This window comes from Gambusia affinis, linkage group LG14 (genome assembly GCF_019740435.1).
Source record: "Gambusia affinis linkage group LG14, SWU_Gaff_1.0, whole genome shotgun sequence".
NCBI classification, from domain to species: Eukaryota; Metazoa; Chordata; class Actinopteri; order Cyprinodontiformes; family Poeciliidae; genus Gambusia; species Gambusia affinis.
The window spans coordinates 20,496,642-20,515,779 of NC_057881.1; the positions used below are offsets into that span (position 1 = coordinate 20,496,642).

At 40.5% G+C, this 19,138-nt stretch overlaps 1 protein-coding gene across 4 annotated transcripts in view; it reads right to left on the minus strand.

Moving 5' to 3' along the window:
- Positions 1–19,138, minus strand: part of LOC122844105 (triple functional domain protein) — an 81,230-nt gene that overhangs the window by 24,966 nt on the left and 37,126 nt on the right. For all 4 annotated transcript variants that reach the window (XM_044139304.1, XM_044139303.1, XM_044139301.1 and 1 more), the window contains exons 6-23: positions 17,813–17,917; positions 17,514–17,710; positions 15,978–16,230; positions 14,309–14,431; positions 12,636–12,827; positions 10,728–10,859; positions 9,304–9,534; positions 8,640–8,762; positions 7,993–8,184; positions 7,481–7,650; positions 5,421–5,595; positions 4,817–5,012; positions 2,751–2,917; positions 2,544–2,663; positions 2,266–2,457; positions 1,438–1,587; positions 1,244–1,358; positions 24–139 (exon numbers count right to left, since the gene is read on the minus strand). In XM_044139304.1, the coding sequence (XP_043995239.1) occupies positions 24–139; positions 1,244–1,358; positions 1,438–1,587; positions 2,266–2,457; positions 2,544–2,663; positions 2,751–2,917; positions 4,817–5,012; positions 5,421–5,595; positions 7,481–7,650; positions 7,993–8,184; positions 8,640–8,762; positions 9,304–9,534; positions 10,728–10,859; positions 12,636–12,827; positions 14,309–14,431; positions 15,978–16,230; positions 17,514–17,710; positions 17,813–17,917 (2,949 nt within the window). The remainder of the gene's footprint in view (positions 1–23; positions 140–1,243; positions 1,359–1,437; positions 1,588–2,265; positions 2,458–2,543; positions 2,664–2,750; positions 2,918–4,816; positions 5,013–5,420; positions 5,596–7,480; positions 7,651–7,992; positions 8,185–8,639; positions 8,763–9,303; positions 9,535–10,727; positions 10,860–12,635; positions 12,828–14,308; positions 14,432–15,977; positions 16,231–17,513; positions 17,711–17,812; positions 17,918–19,138) is intronic.

A 19,138-nucleotide genomic window follows, 5' to 3' on the forward strand; every position in this document is an offset into this window, starting at 1 on the left:
GGCTCTGGATGTGTTTGGTGTACCTGTTTGGCGCTGCGTTCAAACACCACGTACTGCTGACACTGGTCCAGTCGCCGCTTCCTCATGGTCCAGAAATGCAGAACTCTGTTTTCCCGCTGCAGCAGCTCGTTCAGGATGTCTGAACACAAAACAAGCAGGAATGATTTCAGTGGAGATGTTTTACTCTGCAACAGACTGGTTAAATCTGAAAGATTTTAGAAGTAGTGTAAATTATTTCACTGTTTATACTTATCCACATATGACTAGTACGTAAATCAATTGCATTACTTTTACCAGTTTTTCCAATTAGGAACCCTGAGTCTTCATGAACAATTAACTTGCAGCATAACCAGTTAAAAATGTCATCCTGCTTGAATATAACTAGTGTTAATTATTTTCCATTTCCTTTTTGATTTCAGACATTTTTCCTAAGCAATCACTGTATTAATAATTTAACTGGCTTTCTGTTTAGGCTGACTAAAACATCTTTGCATTACACCAAAATAAATAAATACTAACACTGCATTCAAAAAGCCTGCAAATATGACCGATACCTGTCTTTTTCACAACAGTCTGAACAACTAAATGACTATCTTTTCACGCTCAGAAAAATCCAAATTATGCCCCTTCTGTCGTTCGGAATCAGAAACGTATATAATTGTTGTCAAGGCGTCTGCTGCCTGAACGGCCATGTTGCATTTTATCCGACTTTTACGTCATTTCTGTGAGACGTGTCATAATTCTGTGCCAGAAGAAGACAGATTGAACGTAATCAATGGCTCAGAATTATAATTATGAAATTCTGAAAGACGTCTGCGTCACTGAACTGCATCACATCACAATCTCACCACTTCTGGCTCCAACTTCGCATCCAAACAGGTTTTCCCATAGAAGTCGACGCTCCACATGAGGCCATCGCCATTAGTTGTGTTTTTTTTTTTTCTTTGTCTTGTTATGATCTTGTGATGAGACTGTCAGCTGCGAAATGCTGAATAAACTTTAAAATTTCTATTATTTACTGTTATTTCTATAAACAGCCCTGTGCTGTGTGACGATGTTCTGAGTCACTTTGGGGACGTAAATCATTTCGCTCACATTATTTAATACTATAAACGACCAGGCCAAAAAAACATAAAAAAATTAAAAAAGCAAACAAACAAAAATAAAAAATCTGGAATTGAGCATCAAAACCTGCTGTGTGAATGCGGCCTCAGCTCCCTTCAGGAAATTATCCAGCACTTACTTTTAACCTGCTGTTCCGGCGCCTTGACGTGGCTCAGCATCCCCGGCATGTTGACGCTGTTCCTGTGCATGTACTTCAGGAAGACGTCCGCGTTTCTTCTGGCCAGAGTGCAAGCCTGGCAGAAACACACAACGTCAGAGCAGAAGTGTGACCAAAGACTTGATTTGGTTTCATTTTCACATGCTGTGTCGTACCTTGAGGAACGCCTCCTTCTGTTCCAGGTGCTTACTGATCATGGGGGTCACATGGTCCGTCTCACAGTTGGGTCCCAGTTTGTCAGCCCCTCCGCACCAGTCCTCCTCCCTCTTGTACTCCTGCTCCAGGCTCTCCAGCACGCTGCACACCTGAACACACAAAGTCAGCCAGAGACGCAGAGCAGTGCTTTAAATGGACAGAAACAGCAGCTGGGATTCATGTTTTAACATTTTATTTATACTTTTACAGTATCAGGTTTTTTATATAGGATACTGTTTTGTAGATATAAGGCAGGACTAATGAAGTAATAAAAAAAATGAAGAAAAAAGAAAGGAAGAGAGACACAAAGAAAGTAAGAAAGCGAAACAAAGAGAGAGAAATAAAGAAGTAAAGGAAGAACAAAAGAAAGAAAAAGGTAATACGGGAAGAAAAAGAAGAAAAAAAGTCAAAGAAAGAAAAAAAAAAAGATTTTATAGCAACACATTTATTTTTCAATTAATAAAAATTATGACAGTATTTTTATCAGTATTTTACACCCCAAGAGTCATTATCATAAACAGCTACAACCACCACAAACCACAGAAAGAAAAACTCACGCAGGTTATTCATCATTTAAACAAATAAACAGAAACTTTTTGTTTACTGTTTTTAAGCATCAAAGTCATAAAAACTTTTTGTGTCAACTTTTTCCCCTGCAGCGTTGTTTATCTTATTTCTCCTACTAACATACATTAACAAATTTTGCTTGTCCTATTAAAAAAATGCAACAGTTTCCTCTTAGTAGAAATAAAAACAAAGAAAGAAAGAAGTGTGATTGGGTCTCCCACCTGTTCAGATGTTTTGTAGAAAGCCACGGAGGCATTGACCAGCTTCAGTCGGTCCTCCATCTTCAGCATGAGCTGCTGCCAGTGGGAAGCCACGTTCTCTGCACAGTCTCTGATCAGGTCCATGTCGTAGTGGTTGGCCTGCAGCAGAGCCTCCGCCTTCTGCTGGACCTGCAGGGCACTCTGGTGGGTCTTCTGCAAAGGGACAAGACGAAAAGAGGAGGTTTTAGTGAAATCTGAGCAGACAACTGAAATAATGGGAATATCAAGCGCTGCTTTACCTCAATGGCGTGTTGGAACTGTTCGTGTTCCCGCTGCAGTTGCTCCGCCTCCAGCAGGGAGCTGGCCGTGATTAGACCGGCGTTGAGCATCGATTCACCGTTTCGAATCCAGCCCAGAACCTGAGGAAGGTTCACAAAGCTTAACACTTCATTTGTATCTACTTAAAACTCTGACGGCACGACGCAGCCACTGTGTGCGAGTCCGACCTGCTTGACTTCAGCCTGCAGGTGCCTCAGCTGGACGCACTGCTCCAGGTGGCGGCGGTGCTGCTCTGCTGCCAGGTCCAGCTCTCGCTGCTTCTCATGGAGGAACTCCAGTAAATCCTGAACCCGCGTGGCCATGTCCACATCGCGATCACACAGTAATTCCACGCCTGCACAGAGACGGGACGGTCACATGAGCCTCGATTGGGCATGAGAAGACCTGACTACCAGCGACCCGGTCACACTTGTAAAAAAAGGCTTGTAAAAACTCAACCAAGAAAAACAGTAATTGCCAAATACTTGCAAGTATTTGGCATGTAACAGTACATGCTAGATGAGTAACAGTACATGCTAGATGAGTAACTGTATATGCTATGTGAGTAACAGTACATGCTAGATGTACTGTTACATGTTACATTACGGTACATTCAGTAATGGACTGAATGTTCTGTTTGTTGTGTGGGAAATGTTTCTGGGTTTTTCTTGTTCAATCTTGATACACTAATGGAGCTGTTATCAATCAGTTGCTGTGGCAACAGGCCTGTGTGTAGCGTAGAAAGTGAGGATAAACACATACAATGTACTTAGAACTGATCTAAGAAGGTCTGAAGATCAGAGAAGCTGTTAACTTGCTCTTTTTTACAACAGTTTTGAAACAAATAAAATTGCCCCCATTTAAGAAAGCCCTGTTTTCGAACCAAGTCTTGTTATACCTTCATTTTCACAGAAAAGTCGCAGAAAATCAAAGAATAAGGAAATTATCTGAATAAAATCAACATAAAAAAATTTATTTTTCAGAAATTCACATCTATGGATCTGAAAATGATCAACATTATTAATATTCTGTTTATATATTTTCACTGCATGTTGCATAATGCAGCCGCTCCTTGCGAGCTTTCACACAGCACCTATTAGCATTTAGGTTCACAGGTGAGTTATTATGGTTGGTGAGTGGGTGCCTCTCATCACCAGCTCTGAGTGAATCTGACCCAGGACACCTACACAAGAAAACTAATGGAGCCAACACAGAAATCTGTAGCAACACTGAGCTGAACACGAGCTGCAGCCTGCAGGAACCCTCAGCCTGATGATGAGGGGCGGCCAAACACTCACATATAATGTGGGGCAGCAAATAAATGAGAAGGGAAAAGAACAACAACAACAACAAAAAAACAAAAACTTTACAGACACGATTCAATATAATGTGTCCAAAATCTTGTTCCCATCTCCCTGCTGGAGGGCAAAAACCTGTCCACAGGGAAGGACGCGCTACATCTTAAATGTGTGATATATATAAAAGAAAAGGGGACATAGTGCTTAGCTACTAATTGTCAACACAATGACAACAAGATAACAAGGTCCAATGATGTCACATTTCACGGGTCAGGAAAGAGTGTTAATTAAAACGAATACAGGGGGAGAAGGAAGTAGGTCAGATATGCTAGCTTGACTTTGACAACCTTAACACGTTGATCTGCTGTGGAATTTGGTTCGTTTCTGTTTAGTTAAAAGAATTAAGCCCACTCACATACCAACTCTGGCAGATCAGCACAGCTGATGTTTAAATTAGCTGCTAATCAGCCACAGCTGTGCTCAAACAATCACTTATTAAGAATCGCAAAATAAATATCAAGCCTGAAGACGTGATACAGTAACACACTGAATGTTCTGTTTGCTGTGTGGGAAATCTTTCTGGGTTTTTCTTGTTGAACCTTGGTACACTAATGGAGCTGTTATCAATCAGTTGCTGTGGCAACAGGCTTGTGTGTAGCGTAGAGAGTGAAAAAATTAAATAAAATAGTTGTTTTGAGTCGTTCAACGGTTTTTCTGCATTATTTTCCCTTTTCCTGTGGTGCACTGCACTAAATTAATAATCCCTACATCTTCAGGTTTTATTTTGTTAACAGAATCATTCTACTGAGACTTCTTTCTGCCCTCCAGTGTTGTGTGCATGAACAAATCTTCCTGATATAAACAGTATCATGCAACATGTCCATAATCTAACAAAACTTGTCAATGGGTCAAAGACCTGAGGTTCTTTACAGGTGTGAATGCAGGCAGGAGCTCACCAGACGCCTGGACTTCGTTGACGTACTGCAGCAGCTCCTGCCCCTGGTGGATGACGTCAAACGTCAGGTTGTTCATGGTCAGGGCCTTGTCGGCGTGGTGCTGGAGCCGCTGCTCAGCCATCGTCAAGTCCTCTGTGTCAAAGTCGCTCTTCTGACCCGTCAGCTCCTCGTTCCACGACTCCAAGTCTGAGATGATCTGACGAAGGATTACAAACGAGTTTCACGATACTATAAGAGAAGAATTCTCATCCCAATGTATTGCAAAGTTAAACATATTTACAATCTTATTTTGTTTTTTTTAAAACTTGAATTAAAAATGTTTATATTTTTGCACAGTTTTAGCAGTCATTCTTTCACCAAATGGCATTTTTTGTCTGTATGTGCCAATAAATGATTAATCAATCACTAAGTTCAATGACAACTTTTTCAATAATCTATTAATCACGATTAATCGTTTCAGGCAAGCTGGCTGAGAAGTATTGGGAGGTTAACTGCTAACTCCAAACACTACAATGCGTCCCTGTGACATCATAAAATCATTCTCCAACTTTTTAAAAATGCATATTATTATTTACAGCACACAGTTTCACAATTTCTCCCTTACATCAATGGCGTCTCTCTCAAAGATGCGGAGCTGGAGGAAGAGATCCAGCTTGATCTTTCTCTCCTGGAAGAGCTCCTCCATCTGAGCCTGGGCCTCGTCCAGCTGCTGGAGGACGCTCTCGATGTGGTTGATGGAGCTATTGTGGGGCGTCTTGTTGCTGGAGATGGCAGAGTCCCTGGAAGAAAAAACACTCGCAATTAAGCCATAATCTGCAGAGTGCAGCTCTGAGGAGCCATAAAGGATCCTGCAGGGCATCATGCCAGTCAGGGCGAGCTGCTCTGGAAAGTGCTGTGCTGGTATAAAATGCTGCGGCAGCGCTAGAATGGAAAAAAAAAAAGAAAAAAAAGTCTAAAGCTATCGCTAATTTGCTAATCGGCTGTTTACTTGAAATATAAATCCACAAGTGGTTTCACAAAAAGGCTAATTATGATGAGGTGGTGTTGGTGGAGAACATGTTGTGCACTCCAACAGCTCAGTCCTACATACAGAAGGTGTGTGAAGCTACAGTTGCCTCTCTGAGAGGGAGGGAGAGAGAGAGAGACTCGACGCACAATTAGACACACGTTTATAAAAGTGGTCTTATGTAAGAACCCGCTGTGGAGCCAAGTCACCAGGGAGAGGGTGGTGAGCACAAAGAGAAAAGAGGGAGTGAGGAGAGGCACTGGAACATCCTCTGCATAAAAATAAAGCTGGACAGCCGCATCCACCTCTCTCACGCCGCCTCTTGCCGTTTTTGTTGTTCTAGGGAGATTTCTCTTAGCGTATATTTAGCTTTGATGAGTGTTGACACGTTTATTTCAAATTACAAATCCACTACATCATGGATCGTAGCTCCAATTCAGGCAGAATTGGAGCTAGGATGAAGAAGACAAGCATCAAAGACGACTGTTATACTCCGATTTACTTGGGTAAATAGTGTCTAAACTTTCCAGCCGAGGACAGTTTTAGACTGAACGTTCAAGCACACATAAAGACAGTTATAAAGTCAGCCTTTTATCACCTGAAGAGAAGAATATTTCCAAGATTAAAGGACTAATGTCTAGATGTAGATGACGTAAAGCACTTTGAACTGCCTGGTCGCTGAAATTTATTACACAAATAACCTAGACCAGACTTAGCAAGTTATTAAAAGCACATGATATTATTACTGTTGAATATTACATTTTTAATATTGCTTACATTTAAACCATGTTTTCCTCACTTGCCCATTTTTCCCCTTATCAGATTGTTAAAAATGACCTCCAGGGAGCTTCAGTATTTATAAATGTGTTATATTTAACATATGAACTAGCTGAACTAGTTGAACATAAAAACATGCAATTGTAACAACCTACCAGATATTGTGCTAAAGAAGTCCTATGCAACCACAATTTTGCACATTGTGCTATTCTACTAAACATAAATATAGAGATAGAATCCAATGATTTAGCTCAAAGCACATTGAAATGTTTAAATGGCCAAGGAACAGTCTTGACCTTACTCAAGCTGAGAAGAGTTTGTGGTAAGAATTAAAACAGAAGCTCTTCATCTAATGTGACTCAGCTAGAATTATTTCATAGAGAAGAAATATTAAGTCTCTAGATGTCAAAAGCTGTGAGAAACTTGAAAAGACAAAAAGTGATTCTACTAAGTATTGTTTAAGAAGGACAGAATGTGAAAATCTAGTAAATATTTCTAATCAAATATTTTGAAAACCATTTTTCTTTCTACTTCTACTTTGCATTGGTCTATTACATAAACCTCTCAATAAAAAGCCTTTAATTTTGTAGCTCCAATGTGACAAAATGTAAAAAAAAAAAAAAAGGTGTGGGAAATATAAAATAACTGTCCTCTCATCACTTTTACAGCACACTTAGTTAGGGTTCTCATTTCTGTCTCTACAAGTATAGAGAAAAAGACATCAAAATGTGTCCTGAAGAGATAAAATGAAAGAGAGTCGTCACTTAGTATTTTTGACACAGACGTGCCTCAGAGTACAGACAGGTAAAGAGAAATTGGGAGGGAAGAGGGAGGAACATAAGAACAAATCTCAAGCATTAGGCCTGTCTGTCTGTCTGCACCTGAGCTGCTGGATGAGGTCCTCTCCCTCCTTGATGACGTTGACGGTGACCTGCAGCGTGGTCTGCTGTTGCTGGCCGAAGCGCTTAATCAGGTCCTGGACGGCCTCCACGGACTCGGCGTAAACGTCGTCCAGCAGCTCCTTCTGCAGTTCCTCCAGCCACGTCCACAGCTGGAGACGTACACAGACATCAGCTTAGGCAGCAGCTTTTTTTCTCATGACAGACAATCCTGTGTTTGGTTTTTAATGTCCATGTAACCACACAGTAAATCATAGTATTTAAAAACGTAAAGCTGGATATCTATACACAAAACCGACCCTACAGACATACCTACACTAAAATATTTATATATATTTCTCTCACTAATAGGACTGAACATGTAATGTACTCCACGCTTCGTTTCAACAGGTATTTTCTTTTTTTTTTGCCTCCCTCAGAGAGCTCTCATCTCATCGGTACAAGCACACAGCCCACCATCCACTTCAGCGCTGTGTCACCGTCCCCCTGCCCACCTCTTTGACGTGCGTGTGGAAGGCGACAGACATGTCCAGCAAGACTTTGCGCTGCTCCACGCGCCGGACAAAGTCTTGGATTCTGTCTTCGAGCTGGTGGGCGGCCTGGTAGATCTCCTCCGGGTCGCACTCTCCCGTCTGGGCCAGCTGCTCGGCCGCCTCCAGGAGCTTATCCGCATTGGTGTAAGTGTTCTACGGAGAGACGGAGACAAAGACAGAGAGGTGGGTTTTAACAAGGGGGCAGCGTGAAACGAGCAAAACGTCTGTTATGAAAGAGACGGAGGCACTGAGGAGCAAAGTGAAAAACAGGATATGCAGATGATGATGATGATGATAATGAAGTGAAGAGGAAGAGAGAGATGTTGAGACAACAAACAGAAACAGGAGGCAGAGTATCAAGAGGCTGATTTTACAGATGATTTTTTAAAATTAAATTCATTGAGATTTTACATCTGAAGAAAGTAATTTCTTAAATAATTAAACAAACGTAGAAAAACTCACAGTAACAAACAGGTTTCATTTTATTTCTAAAATAAAAGCAATAATAATAGTTGAGTAATATTCCTGGCTTGCAGATGTTTAGATGTTTAAGGTGAACAGTTAGGGCTGCAATGCATCTCTGTGTTAATTATAATCCAGACACAGACCTGAGCCACTTCCTCAAAGTCCTCGTGGCGTTTCTGCAGCGCTCGGGCTCGGTGGAGGGACTTTCCCACACCCGTGTGTTTGCTGAGGAAGGCCTCGCCGTGGTTTTCTATCCAGTCCAAAACCTGGGAGGAAAAAAACACACCGGATTCACCCAGGAGCCGGGAGCGACTGAGCAAGGGGCGACCACCAGGGGGCGCGCTGTGAAAGCGGAGTTGCTGAGTGTTGGAACTGTTAAGATGCTAAGTAAAGTCGTGTTCTGTTTAAAAAAAAACAAAAAAAACTAACTCTGAGCCTGCTCCCAAACGCTCTCTGTCCTGCATTCAGCTACGATGTGAATGGAGGAACACCATCTGCACGGACATATGACCCAGTTCGGTTACCGCAGCAACAGTTGCCATGTCAACACACTCGGAAGCAGCCACAGGGTTTGATTTTTTTTTTTTTTCTGTTTTTTGCTTTTGTCAGGCAGGAACTGCATTATCATATTTGGACTCCGTGATGAAGGCAAGCTCCAGACTGCAGCTGCAGACTTCCACTCACTACATCGCCTTGCAATCCTTTTGGTATATGTATGTATAAAAAAAAAAAAAAAGAAGAAGAAGGATGATGATGATGATGATGATGCTCCGAATGCATCATCCTGCGTGCATCGGTGCGTCGTACCTGTTGGACGTCCTGCTGAAAGACGCACAGCTGCAGGCGCTGGTGCAGGCGCACTTTGCGGTGCTGCCAGATGTTTTCCAGCTGCCTCTGGTGGTGCAGCACCTCGTGGATGATGTCCAGGACGTGGTGCACGGCCTTGGAGTAGTTGGCTGAAGCCGTTAGTGAGTCGGCGCTGCCCGGGGTCAAAGGTCGCTGCAGCTTGTCTAGCAGGGCTTTCCCATCCTGACTCACCTGAATAAATGTTTGCACATTTTTACTCAGAAGGAGAACGCTAAAACAACGCTAAACATCCACAACCAGAACAAAATCCTTTTGATGGGCACATTTATTACATATTTGAATAATTATTTACTATCTTAAGGCAGCAGTTCTGCAAGAAGTAAATACTTCACATGTTTTATTTACGGCATCTTTATATAAACAGGAGGTACAACAATTCATATCCCTTTAACTTTCCCCAGATCCACTAAATTGGCTTCATTAAAACGATCAACTCTCCCTGATAAGCAAAAGCATCCCCACAGCATAATGCTGCCAATACTATACTTTGATGTGAGGAGGGATGAAAATTAAATCTTTTCTAGTTAGCAACTCGTTGAGTTCTGAAGGAAATTTGTCACACCGGATTTTGTTTGATACAAATTAACATTTTAATTAGTAATTTGTTTTTAGGCATCTATGATTTGGAGGATTAAAAAAAACACAAACCTATTTTTCTTCCACTTGGTATGATATGATATGAAACTGAGCTCTACATTTAGAACAAGAGCCAGATTGGGCTCAATTGAACACTTTATAAATGTTCAACTGAACTGAAAGTTTATTTGTATAGCGCCAAATCACAACAAATGTCTGTAGGAACTTTGAAAAAACAGAAAATATAATCCTCCCCAGAATCACCAAACCACAAGAGGTTTTAGAACGTTCAGTTCAGGTTCTTGTGTTTCATCCTAAAAACAGAATTAACCAAAAAAAAAAAAAAAAAAGTTCTGGATGTTCAGAATGGAGTACTATGTTTAGTTATAGGTTTCGTTCTCTTTCTAATGGAGAACATTTCCACATTTAACAGCTGTGTTTCTTAAAATTGGTCTCAATTTGAAGTCAAACACAGTCCCGTTCTCACAGCCATCTGTGGTAAACAGGCTGCTACAATGTTTGAAGGTAAACAAAAACTGGGGACCGACATCCATCGACAAACCATTGTGACTTTTTCTGCCTTGCACGAGCCAAGCTCCAACATAAGAGAACGTTTTTAAAAATGAAACCTGGCAGAAATAGCCACTACCACTTTTTCCAAGCAGAGCATCACATTTACACAGAACTAAATACCAGAATTTGTTTCCCAGTGCGACTGAGGCAAACCTCAAAGGGGATACTATGAAGCAACAGTGTTACTTCAGGTACATTTCTGCAGAGTGTTTTACCTCAGAGTAGGCAGCTGTGATGTGCTCATACAGGCCTTGGTGGTGGTGAATTGCATCTTCCAGGTCCTGCAGCTCGGAGGGCAAGTCCACCTCACCGCACGCCTTGCACCACGAGTCGACATTACTCATGTACTGAAGCGAGAACATGCACACACACACACACACACACACACACACACACACACACACACACACACACACACACACACACACCGAGTCAGGCAGACATGCCAACAGGAGCTGCAGTTTAGGAAGAATGGAAGTACAGAAGACGCGGCTTGTTTCTATTGTTACTAAGCTTAAACACGTGGAAGTTGAAAGTTTTAAGAGAGTTATTAGTCTAAGGTTGCTTCCTGCATGGACACATTTATAAAGACTGACATCATAAACAGAAGTTTTTAATGAAAACAAGCTAAACTCTGGGGAATTTGAATATACAGAAGTTGAACTGGCCTGCATCGGGTAAAGTTTCCCATTGATGTGATTTTCTTGTGGGTAAAAATAAGACAGAACACTGTAGTATTGCTTTAGCACCAAAACATACAGATTAAGAGAGCTGCGGTTTGAAAGTGGGACTGAAACGATCAATCGGAATAATCTTGATGAATCGGTTATTGAAATAATCGTCAACTAATTTAGTAGTTGATTAATCGCTAACTGGAGCGTACAGACTCATGGAAAAAAAAAATCCCACTCAGAGCAGTAATTACAACAAAGCTGTAAAAAAAAATGCATTTTTTATTTAAGGGAAAAAAATTGTCTGGCAATACCCAAAACTCCTCAAGAGGCATAGTTTTTCCTATTCAAAATAAAATTTTGTTTAAAAGAAAAATTCCTATTAAGCATCTTTTGCAATCAAACTATTAATTGATTAATCCAAGATATAATCAACACATCAGCTTTACACTGTATTAAGTCCAACAGAGAGGGCCGAGCTCTTCTCATGTTAGAAGTATTTATTCCGCTGTGAATGCATCCTGAACTACAAATGATCAAAGGTACAATAAAGAAATGCTGTTATTGCACTTTAGGCAATAAAATGGTTTTTTTTTATTGAAAAAATGTATTTATTTGTTTGTTTATTAGCATCTTGTAATGTATTTCTGACATAGCATAAAACAAGGTTTACGTGGTTAAATGAAAAATCTGCAGAATGTGCCATTTTTAAAAATCTGATTAATTAATCAGATTAATTGATTACTAAAATGATTGTGAGTTGCGTTACCTGCACTCACACTCTAGCATTCTGTTCGTGCATTTTAGAGAAGATTTCACTCCAGGCTGGACCAACTAAGCAGCAAAGACGAATAAGCGTAGCTACCTTGACTTTATTTTCCTTATTTTTAATAAAAGCGATTACAAATAAACCTCGCTTTGCAGAATTGGGGGTAAGTAAAGCCGTCTTCTGTTCAAATGCGCACATTAAATGAGTAAAAACATCAGCCAGGTGCCACAAAACAGCACATCAGCGCGAGTTGGATAATGTTACCAAGATGGGAAAATGAATAAAAACTGAAAACATTTGCAACGGCTTTCACATCTAGAATCCTTTTGAAAGGAGGGTTTCTGAAAGTAGCAGCAGATTTATGAGTCCAAGTTCAGCAGGCAGATGGTTCTTAATGCAGAGCTTTTACAGCGCCGGTCAGACCCTGTTTGTCACAGTCTGTAACCGGAGAATAAACAGCATGCTCACTGGCTTCGGTTACATGAACAGATCAATACTGAGGTCGTGTTCTGTACGCCGAGCGGCGGCAGCCAGTGTGCTTATAGAAAACCACTGAAAAAAGGGTTTGTTACTGGAAGTTTATATTCATTTAATGAAAAAATAAATGAAACTAAAAACAAAAGCAAATAAATACATATGCAAGCAGACAAAATCTGAAGCGAGAACAGGTCAGGCAGACTCACCTGGTCGCACTTCTTATGGAAGCTGGCTGACATTTCTAATAGCGTGCTGCGTTCATCGAGCGCTGCGGCGAACGCTTTCCACTCCTGCTCCAGCTGACCGGAGATCTGCTTGATCTGCTGGGAGGCGTAGTGACCGGACTCCAGCAGGCGGCTGCCCACCGACACGATGCGGTTGATGTTAACGTACACGTTCTGTGGAGAGCGGAGGAAGAGAGGAAAGGCAGAACAATTAAAAGAAAAGAAAAAACTTTCAAAATGAAAAAAAAACAACTTTTAGCTAATAGCTGTGTTTCTGTTGAATTGTGGAAGAACGAAAATAAATGTGCTTAATGAAATGGAAACACGGAAATTTAAAAAAGAAAAAAAAAATCAGTTTTTTGCTAAAACGTTTTTGCTCTACGATGAGATGGTTTTTCTGCCACATTCAAATTAGTGTGTTTTATAAAACTGCAATGGAAACACCTTTTTCGCATCACATAATCAACAACCGGCTGTTACTACTGGCAGAAACCACAAAGATGACAGGAAGAGGATGGCATGGCTTGTTTTGTTTTTTTTATTTTATGACCTAAAAGCTATAGGGCCACACTTCAAAATTTAAATACAATTTACCTCTCCAAAGAGCTAAGAAATCGTTTTATTATTGATCATAATAAATGCTCAGTTTTTAAAAAAAGGAAACAGGAACAACAGACCTATAAATGCAACAGAAACAAAATATTTTGAAATAACGCAAAAACCTAAATACATTTTTAGAGATGTGATAACAGTATAACTGAAAAGCAGTTTTAATTTAAATCAGTTTTGTCTTTGATGTTCTCATTTTTTTTTTATTAAAGATTGTATTATTTTAGAACACACATGTATACAACCTCTCCGAACCCCCCCCTCCCCAAAAAAAAAAAAAAAAAAACACAAATAGAACAGAGCAAAAAAAAAAAAAAAAAAAACACCAGGTCAGCGCATATCTAATCAATAAAAGTTTCACAAAAAAAATGGCATATACAAATATCCTCAATGTTAGCAGAAACAACCACAGTAAATAGAAATAATCACTCGTCGATGTTCTCATTTTTAACCATGTCTACATATTTGCACAATTATGAATTACCATGCTTGTTTGTGCATGTGGTATGTAAAAAAAAAAGTTTTTCTTGTGTGTTTTCGCTACATTAATGGAATAACAACAGACTGTTGCGCACATTTGTTATGGAAAAGCAGCTACCGTGTCGTTTTCTTTGGGAATTTAATTGGAATCAGTTGTTGCAGTGGTGAGTTTTTTTGTGTGGAAAAAGAGAAACGCACAACAAAAAAGACAAATCTAAAACAATGAAAGATTAATCTGAAGAATCTCCAGAATTCTTAGCCGACAGACGATTTCCTCTCTTCAACTGTTTCATAATAGTTATGTAAGGTCGATTGTGAATAGAAAATAGGATTACTTAATACCTAGTTGTGTTGCTGCGATTATGTGGGAAATGAGCAGGCTGCTCTAAACAAACACCCGAACCCAGAACTAGAGGTCGATACTTAGTGCAATAACAATGTGATTATGCAGTTGGTAAAGGGGCATGGACTTGAGTCCTAGTGGGCGGAAAAGCATTAGCTCCTGCTGAACATCTGTGTTTCTGTACGTACGGGTGTGTGTGTGTGTGTGTGTGTGTGTGTCTTACCATGCAGTTCATTGCGAAGTGATTGTGCTGGGTTTGCAGCTCCACAGCGTGGGGGTGGTTGTTGCCAATCTCTGTGTAGCCTGCCAGGAACAAACCTTTGTTGTGCATGATCCAGTCAAACATCTGAGGCAGGAAGATGTCAAAACAGACACACACAGAAACAGACACAGGAGGAAAAAAAAAGAAAAAACAAAAGTTAACTATCTTCAAGGGAGCATCTCCCAGCAGATGGACAGGGTCCTCGATTGGGCTGGGCGATACGGGTAAAAAGATCAAATCTTTTGATTAAAAAAAATCATATCAGATCCGATTTGAATAAATGTTCTTAAGCTTTTTTCTAAAACTGAAACTTTAAATGACAGAATAGCATTTTCAAAAAGTGGCTTTTACGTCAGTTATCCCATCTGGGAGTTGAACGACGCAACATTAGCATCAGACTATGAGAATCTTTGTTTAATTACGAAAGTATCGTCATAATGCTAGAAAAAATGTCTTAAAATTATAAGAAAAAGTTGTTTTAGTGAGAAAAAAAAGCTTCAATAAAGTTATCGAGATCTGACATGACCACATCAGTTCATGGGGTTCTTTGAAATAGACATGGTCTTTTTCTCAACTGTCTTAAAGCTCTGCTACCGATAATTTAATAATGTCAAAAGACGAAGAAGTATTTTCTTATATGTAAAACCGATACCATATTTTCAGGTAAGTGTTCTCATAAAATTATTACTTTATTTTCCTAACAATATAACTACATTCTGGTAATATTAATTCTGCATTATTGCATTACTTTGATGAGTATGACTGTATTCGTGAGTTAATTACTTAGTTTAAAAAAGAAAAACAATCATAGCCCAGCGCTAATATTTGGTAGATTTGAGCTGAAGTCTGAAGTCCAAATAAATAGAAACAACATGATGGCGACTCTGGGCGCGCCGACGTCACTCCGAAACCCAAGGAGTGCATGGGTGAAAAAAAATCCCAATTTCCCAAAAATTAAATCGGCAAAAACCAAAACTTTGATTGCTGGAAAAAAAATCAATCAAATTGATTTATCGCCCAGCCCTACTCCTCAGTAACATCTGCAGAAGGAAGTCGGAAAACAAAGCGAGACACATTGCATATGCTGGTGAACCCTAGTGAGACTGAGCACATTGCTGTCGGTATACACAGAAATCGAATGCTTTCTATTAGTGGCATCCTCTCGTGCTCTTGTGAAAATATAAAAAAATAAATAAAAAAGACTTGTGCCCTATGGTGTCCTAGCAACAAGCTCCTGCTGCTGCAGTGCATCCGATACTGCAGTCCTCCTTGCTGCTTCAGCCTGCTATTTTATTCCAATCACTCAAACATGGAGCTTTGAATTTCTCTCCCCGTCTCTATTTTTTGCCGCGGCTGTCATCACCGGAGCCGTCTGGGTTGGAGCCAGGAGAGGTGGGTCTTTACCTGTATTAGCCTGTCTCAGCTATTATCTGTCGTAATGCCTTGTAATCGGATGAAGCCATTCAGTTCCCCCCCTTACAGGAATGTAAAAAGACAGACACGAGTTCGTGTGAGCGTCACAAACGGCGTTAATCGATGCCGTAATTAAGTTTTAGCTGATTATTGACAGCTGCCTGCCCCACACTGATCACCAGCTCTTGTTATAGGTTCACTTCTGCACAACCCCGACCTTCTCTGCGTCCTGCTCAAACAGACGGAGCTGGAAGCACTGATCCAGCTGCAGCTTCCGGACGTGCCAGGCCTGGTGGAGGTGTTGTCGGGTGGAGTGCAGCTTGTCCAGCAGCTGGGTGATGCGCGGGACCAGGCCCTGGGTGTCGGCATTACCGACGCCGCCGCTGCTGCTGCCGCTGCTGCTGCCGCTGCCGCCGGTGCTGCCGTTGCGGTTGGAGAAAGACTCGCTGCTCTGAATCCGCTGAAGCAACCTGGACACGGATTAAACAAAAATAAAAAACGTTTTCTCTTACTTTTTTCTCTTAAAGTATAATTTTGCGATTTATTCAGAAGCAGGTTGCAACTGAAACACAGTTAAAGCGCTACGTGAAGTTGAATATTCTCTGTGTAGACATAAGCGTCATGTTGTTAGCTTTGTATTTGGACAGGATATTTTTGGCAGCTCATCTGCATTTCCTAAATAAAGAACTTTAACAGATTAACTAAAAGTATTCCTAAAAAAAAAAAAAACAAAATAACATTTTTTCAGCCATAAAGAATTCAGGTGTTTAATACCTCATAGTTCAATAGACTCACTTTGATTGGGGGACCAGAGTTGCAACATTTGTTACAATTTCAGCTGCTGCAGTTGGCTTTCACACTGCACTGTGAAACAAACCTGTTCACCCCCTTCCTGAAGGAGGCTGCACCAAGGACCACTAAAAGAAACGACACAAAAACCTTGGAACAAAACTCTGAGCGCAACTTCCTCCTTCACAAAATGTAAATAAAATGGAGTGGCGTCAGATTTTAGCAGGTGAAGGATTTGTCTTCTGTCTTTGTGCCAGACTAACGCATTTCTTTTGCTTGTATTTACCCAGAATGCCATGCGCTACAGCACTTCCTGCTTTTGGAGTGGTCTCTGGTTCCACTAGCGTTCATATATGCATTCGAACCGCACTAGAGTTCACTTCAATCCAACATAGACCTAGGCTTTTAGCCAGACCAGAGTTCAACTTTTGGTCTGAATCAGAGTTTGATTACGCTTTCACACTTCCCCCAACAAATCAGACTTTCTAGGCAAACAAACTAAAGTTCAACTCAAAAAGGTTCAACAGGGCTGATGTAATAACACACTTAAAATACTTGGTTTATGAATGATTTTAGCACATTTCTCAATTTAAACCATGCTAGTTTTGTTGACCAAAGAACAAATGAGATCATTCTTTTACCAGCCTCTGTCCAAGGATAATTTAATAAAGTTTTCTGCACACTCTTTGGACACGCACAGGAACACACTGCAAAAACAGCATCCTAGTCTTCAAGTATCTATTTTCAACTTGTGAAATTTCACAGACTGTTTTGCAGATGATTCTTTCAAGTGCAGTATTTTAGAAAGGAACAAAAACATAAGACAACTCATGGCTCTTATCTAAGAGAGGTCTAGTGTTAGATTTGTACATTTAGGTATACCTTCTGCTTCACTTTGATTAAAATGTAGTTACTGTACTTGAAAAATATCTAAAAGAAAAAACCCCCACTACGTTCTATTTACCTCTGGCCCTCGGTGTCAAGCTCCTCTATTGGAGCTTTTATGATTTTCTTCTTCAGCGCGGCATGCTCCTCTATCATCCGCCTCGCTCCCTCCAGATCTTGGGGGAAGTCTTTTCTTGACACAGTTTCCTGCATCTCTTCCAGTCGAGTCAACATCTGGGTGGCGTGACCAGAGAACTCCTCGAACGCGACTCGCACCTGGTCAAACCAAACGACAAAACCCAGAGAATCGCCCAAATTCACCATCTGACATAGCACACAACGTTCCTTTGGGATTTTTAGGGTTGGGGTCTGTCCCACCTCTATCCATTCTTCGTGGTTGTAGTCCAGGCTGCCGTCAAAGTCAGCTGTGAGTTGGGAGGGGTCCACAACCTTCGTCAAACCCTCGAGCGACACCATGACTGTCTGGTGTAGAGATACAGGTTGAAGTTAGCCACTTGATAAGTCGAAACTTATCGTTTTCAACGCAAATACAAAAAATGTATTTTGTTTCCAGAAATGAAAGCTTCACGTGAATATTAATGGCAGCTTCCTAATCAAATACGAATCTTTGATAGGCAGCCAAAAATACCTGAACTTTCTCAGCTATTAAACAAGTTCCTCTGAATGAAACGTTTCCAAACCTTTAAAAAAAAAAAATAAAAAAAAAACTAAATCCTCCCAGCGAGCAGACATTAAAGAATTAATTTCAGAGGTACACGTTTCCTTCTTTGGCTTCGTTGCCTCTGTTTCTGCTGAGCCACCTCCACACAACACCCCCGCACACATGGCCAGAGAACCATGGAGACCAAGAGATAGCTTGTGTAGGCCAAACAATGCTCAGATGCACTGTTGTCCTCAAGTAAAGAAGCAAAGGAGCTTGAACAACACAGAAAGAAAACATACTGACACCATCACATTCACTGCAGGTGGTCAGGTTACCTCATTACTACACTGCCACAAGGAACACAACGCTAAGCTAGCTGAAAGAAGGCTTCTAAAACATAATCCTCTCTTACAAATAAAGATAGATTAATTTTTGGGAAATATTTCCACTTGCTAAAAAAACAAAGAATAGCAATGGTTTGGAAACTAAAGTAGAGCACTACTCCTCAGTCCTAGTGCAGCTGTAAAACTACAGTTGGCTAAGCTATGAGCGACGTGTCTGGATAGCTAACATGTGCTAAGATGCTACTACTGCTGCTGCCACCAGTTCAGCTTTCTGGTTGACTAATAATCAGAAATGTTTACCTGGAAAAGTCCAAATTTAGTGGAAATGTGTTCAACATATTTGCCTTGAATCTATACATCAAAAATAATAACACATAAATATCAGCAATAATATTAAAACTGTAATAACCAACATGTAGGAATGTTTAAATTACAGGGTGCAACAATTGCAGTTTTCTGGCCGATTGCAAATCTTTACAAAACCAATTTTGGTTCATACTGATTATTTTTGGTTTGAAAAGTCGCTGAGCAAAAGGAAACCGTGGCTAACTTTCAGACGTTTGCAGGTAAAATTGGTGGATAAAATCAATTTCTCATGTAAGTAATGGCTGATTGCTCAAAATTAAGGAAATCGGAGCCGATTTATTGGTGCACACCTAAATTGGTCCTGTTGAACTTTTTTTTTTACATGAACAC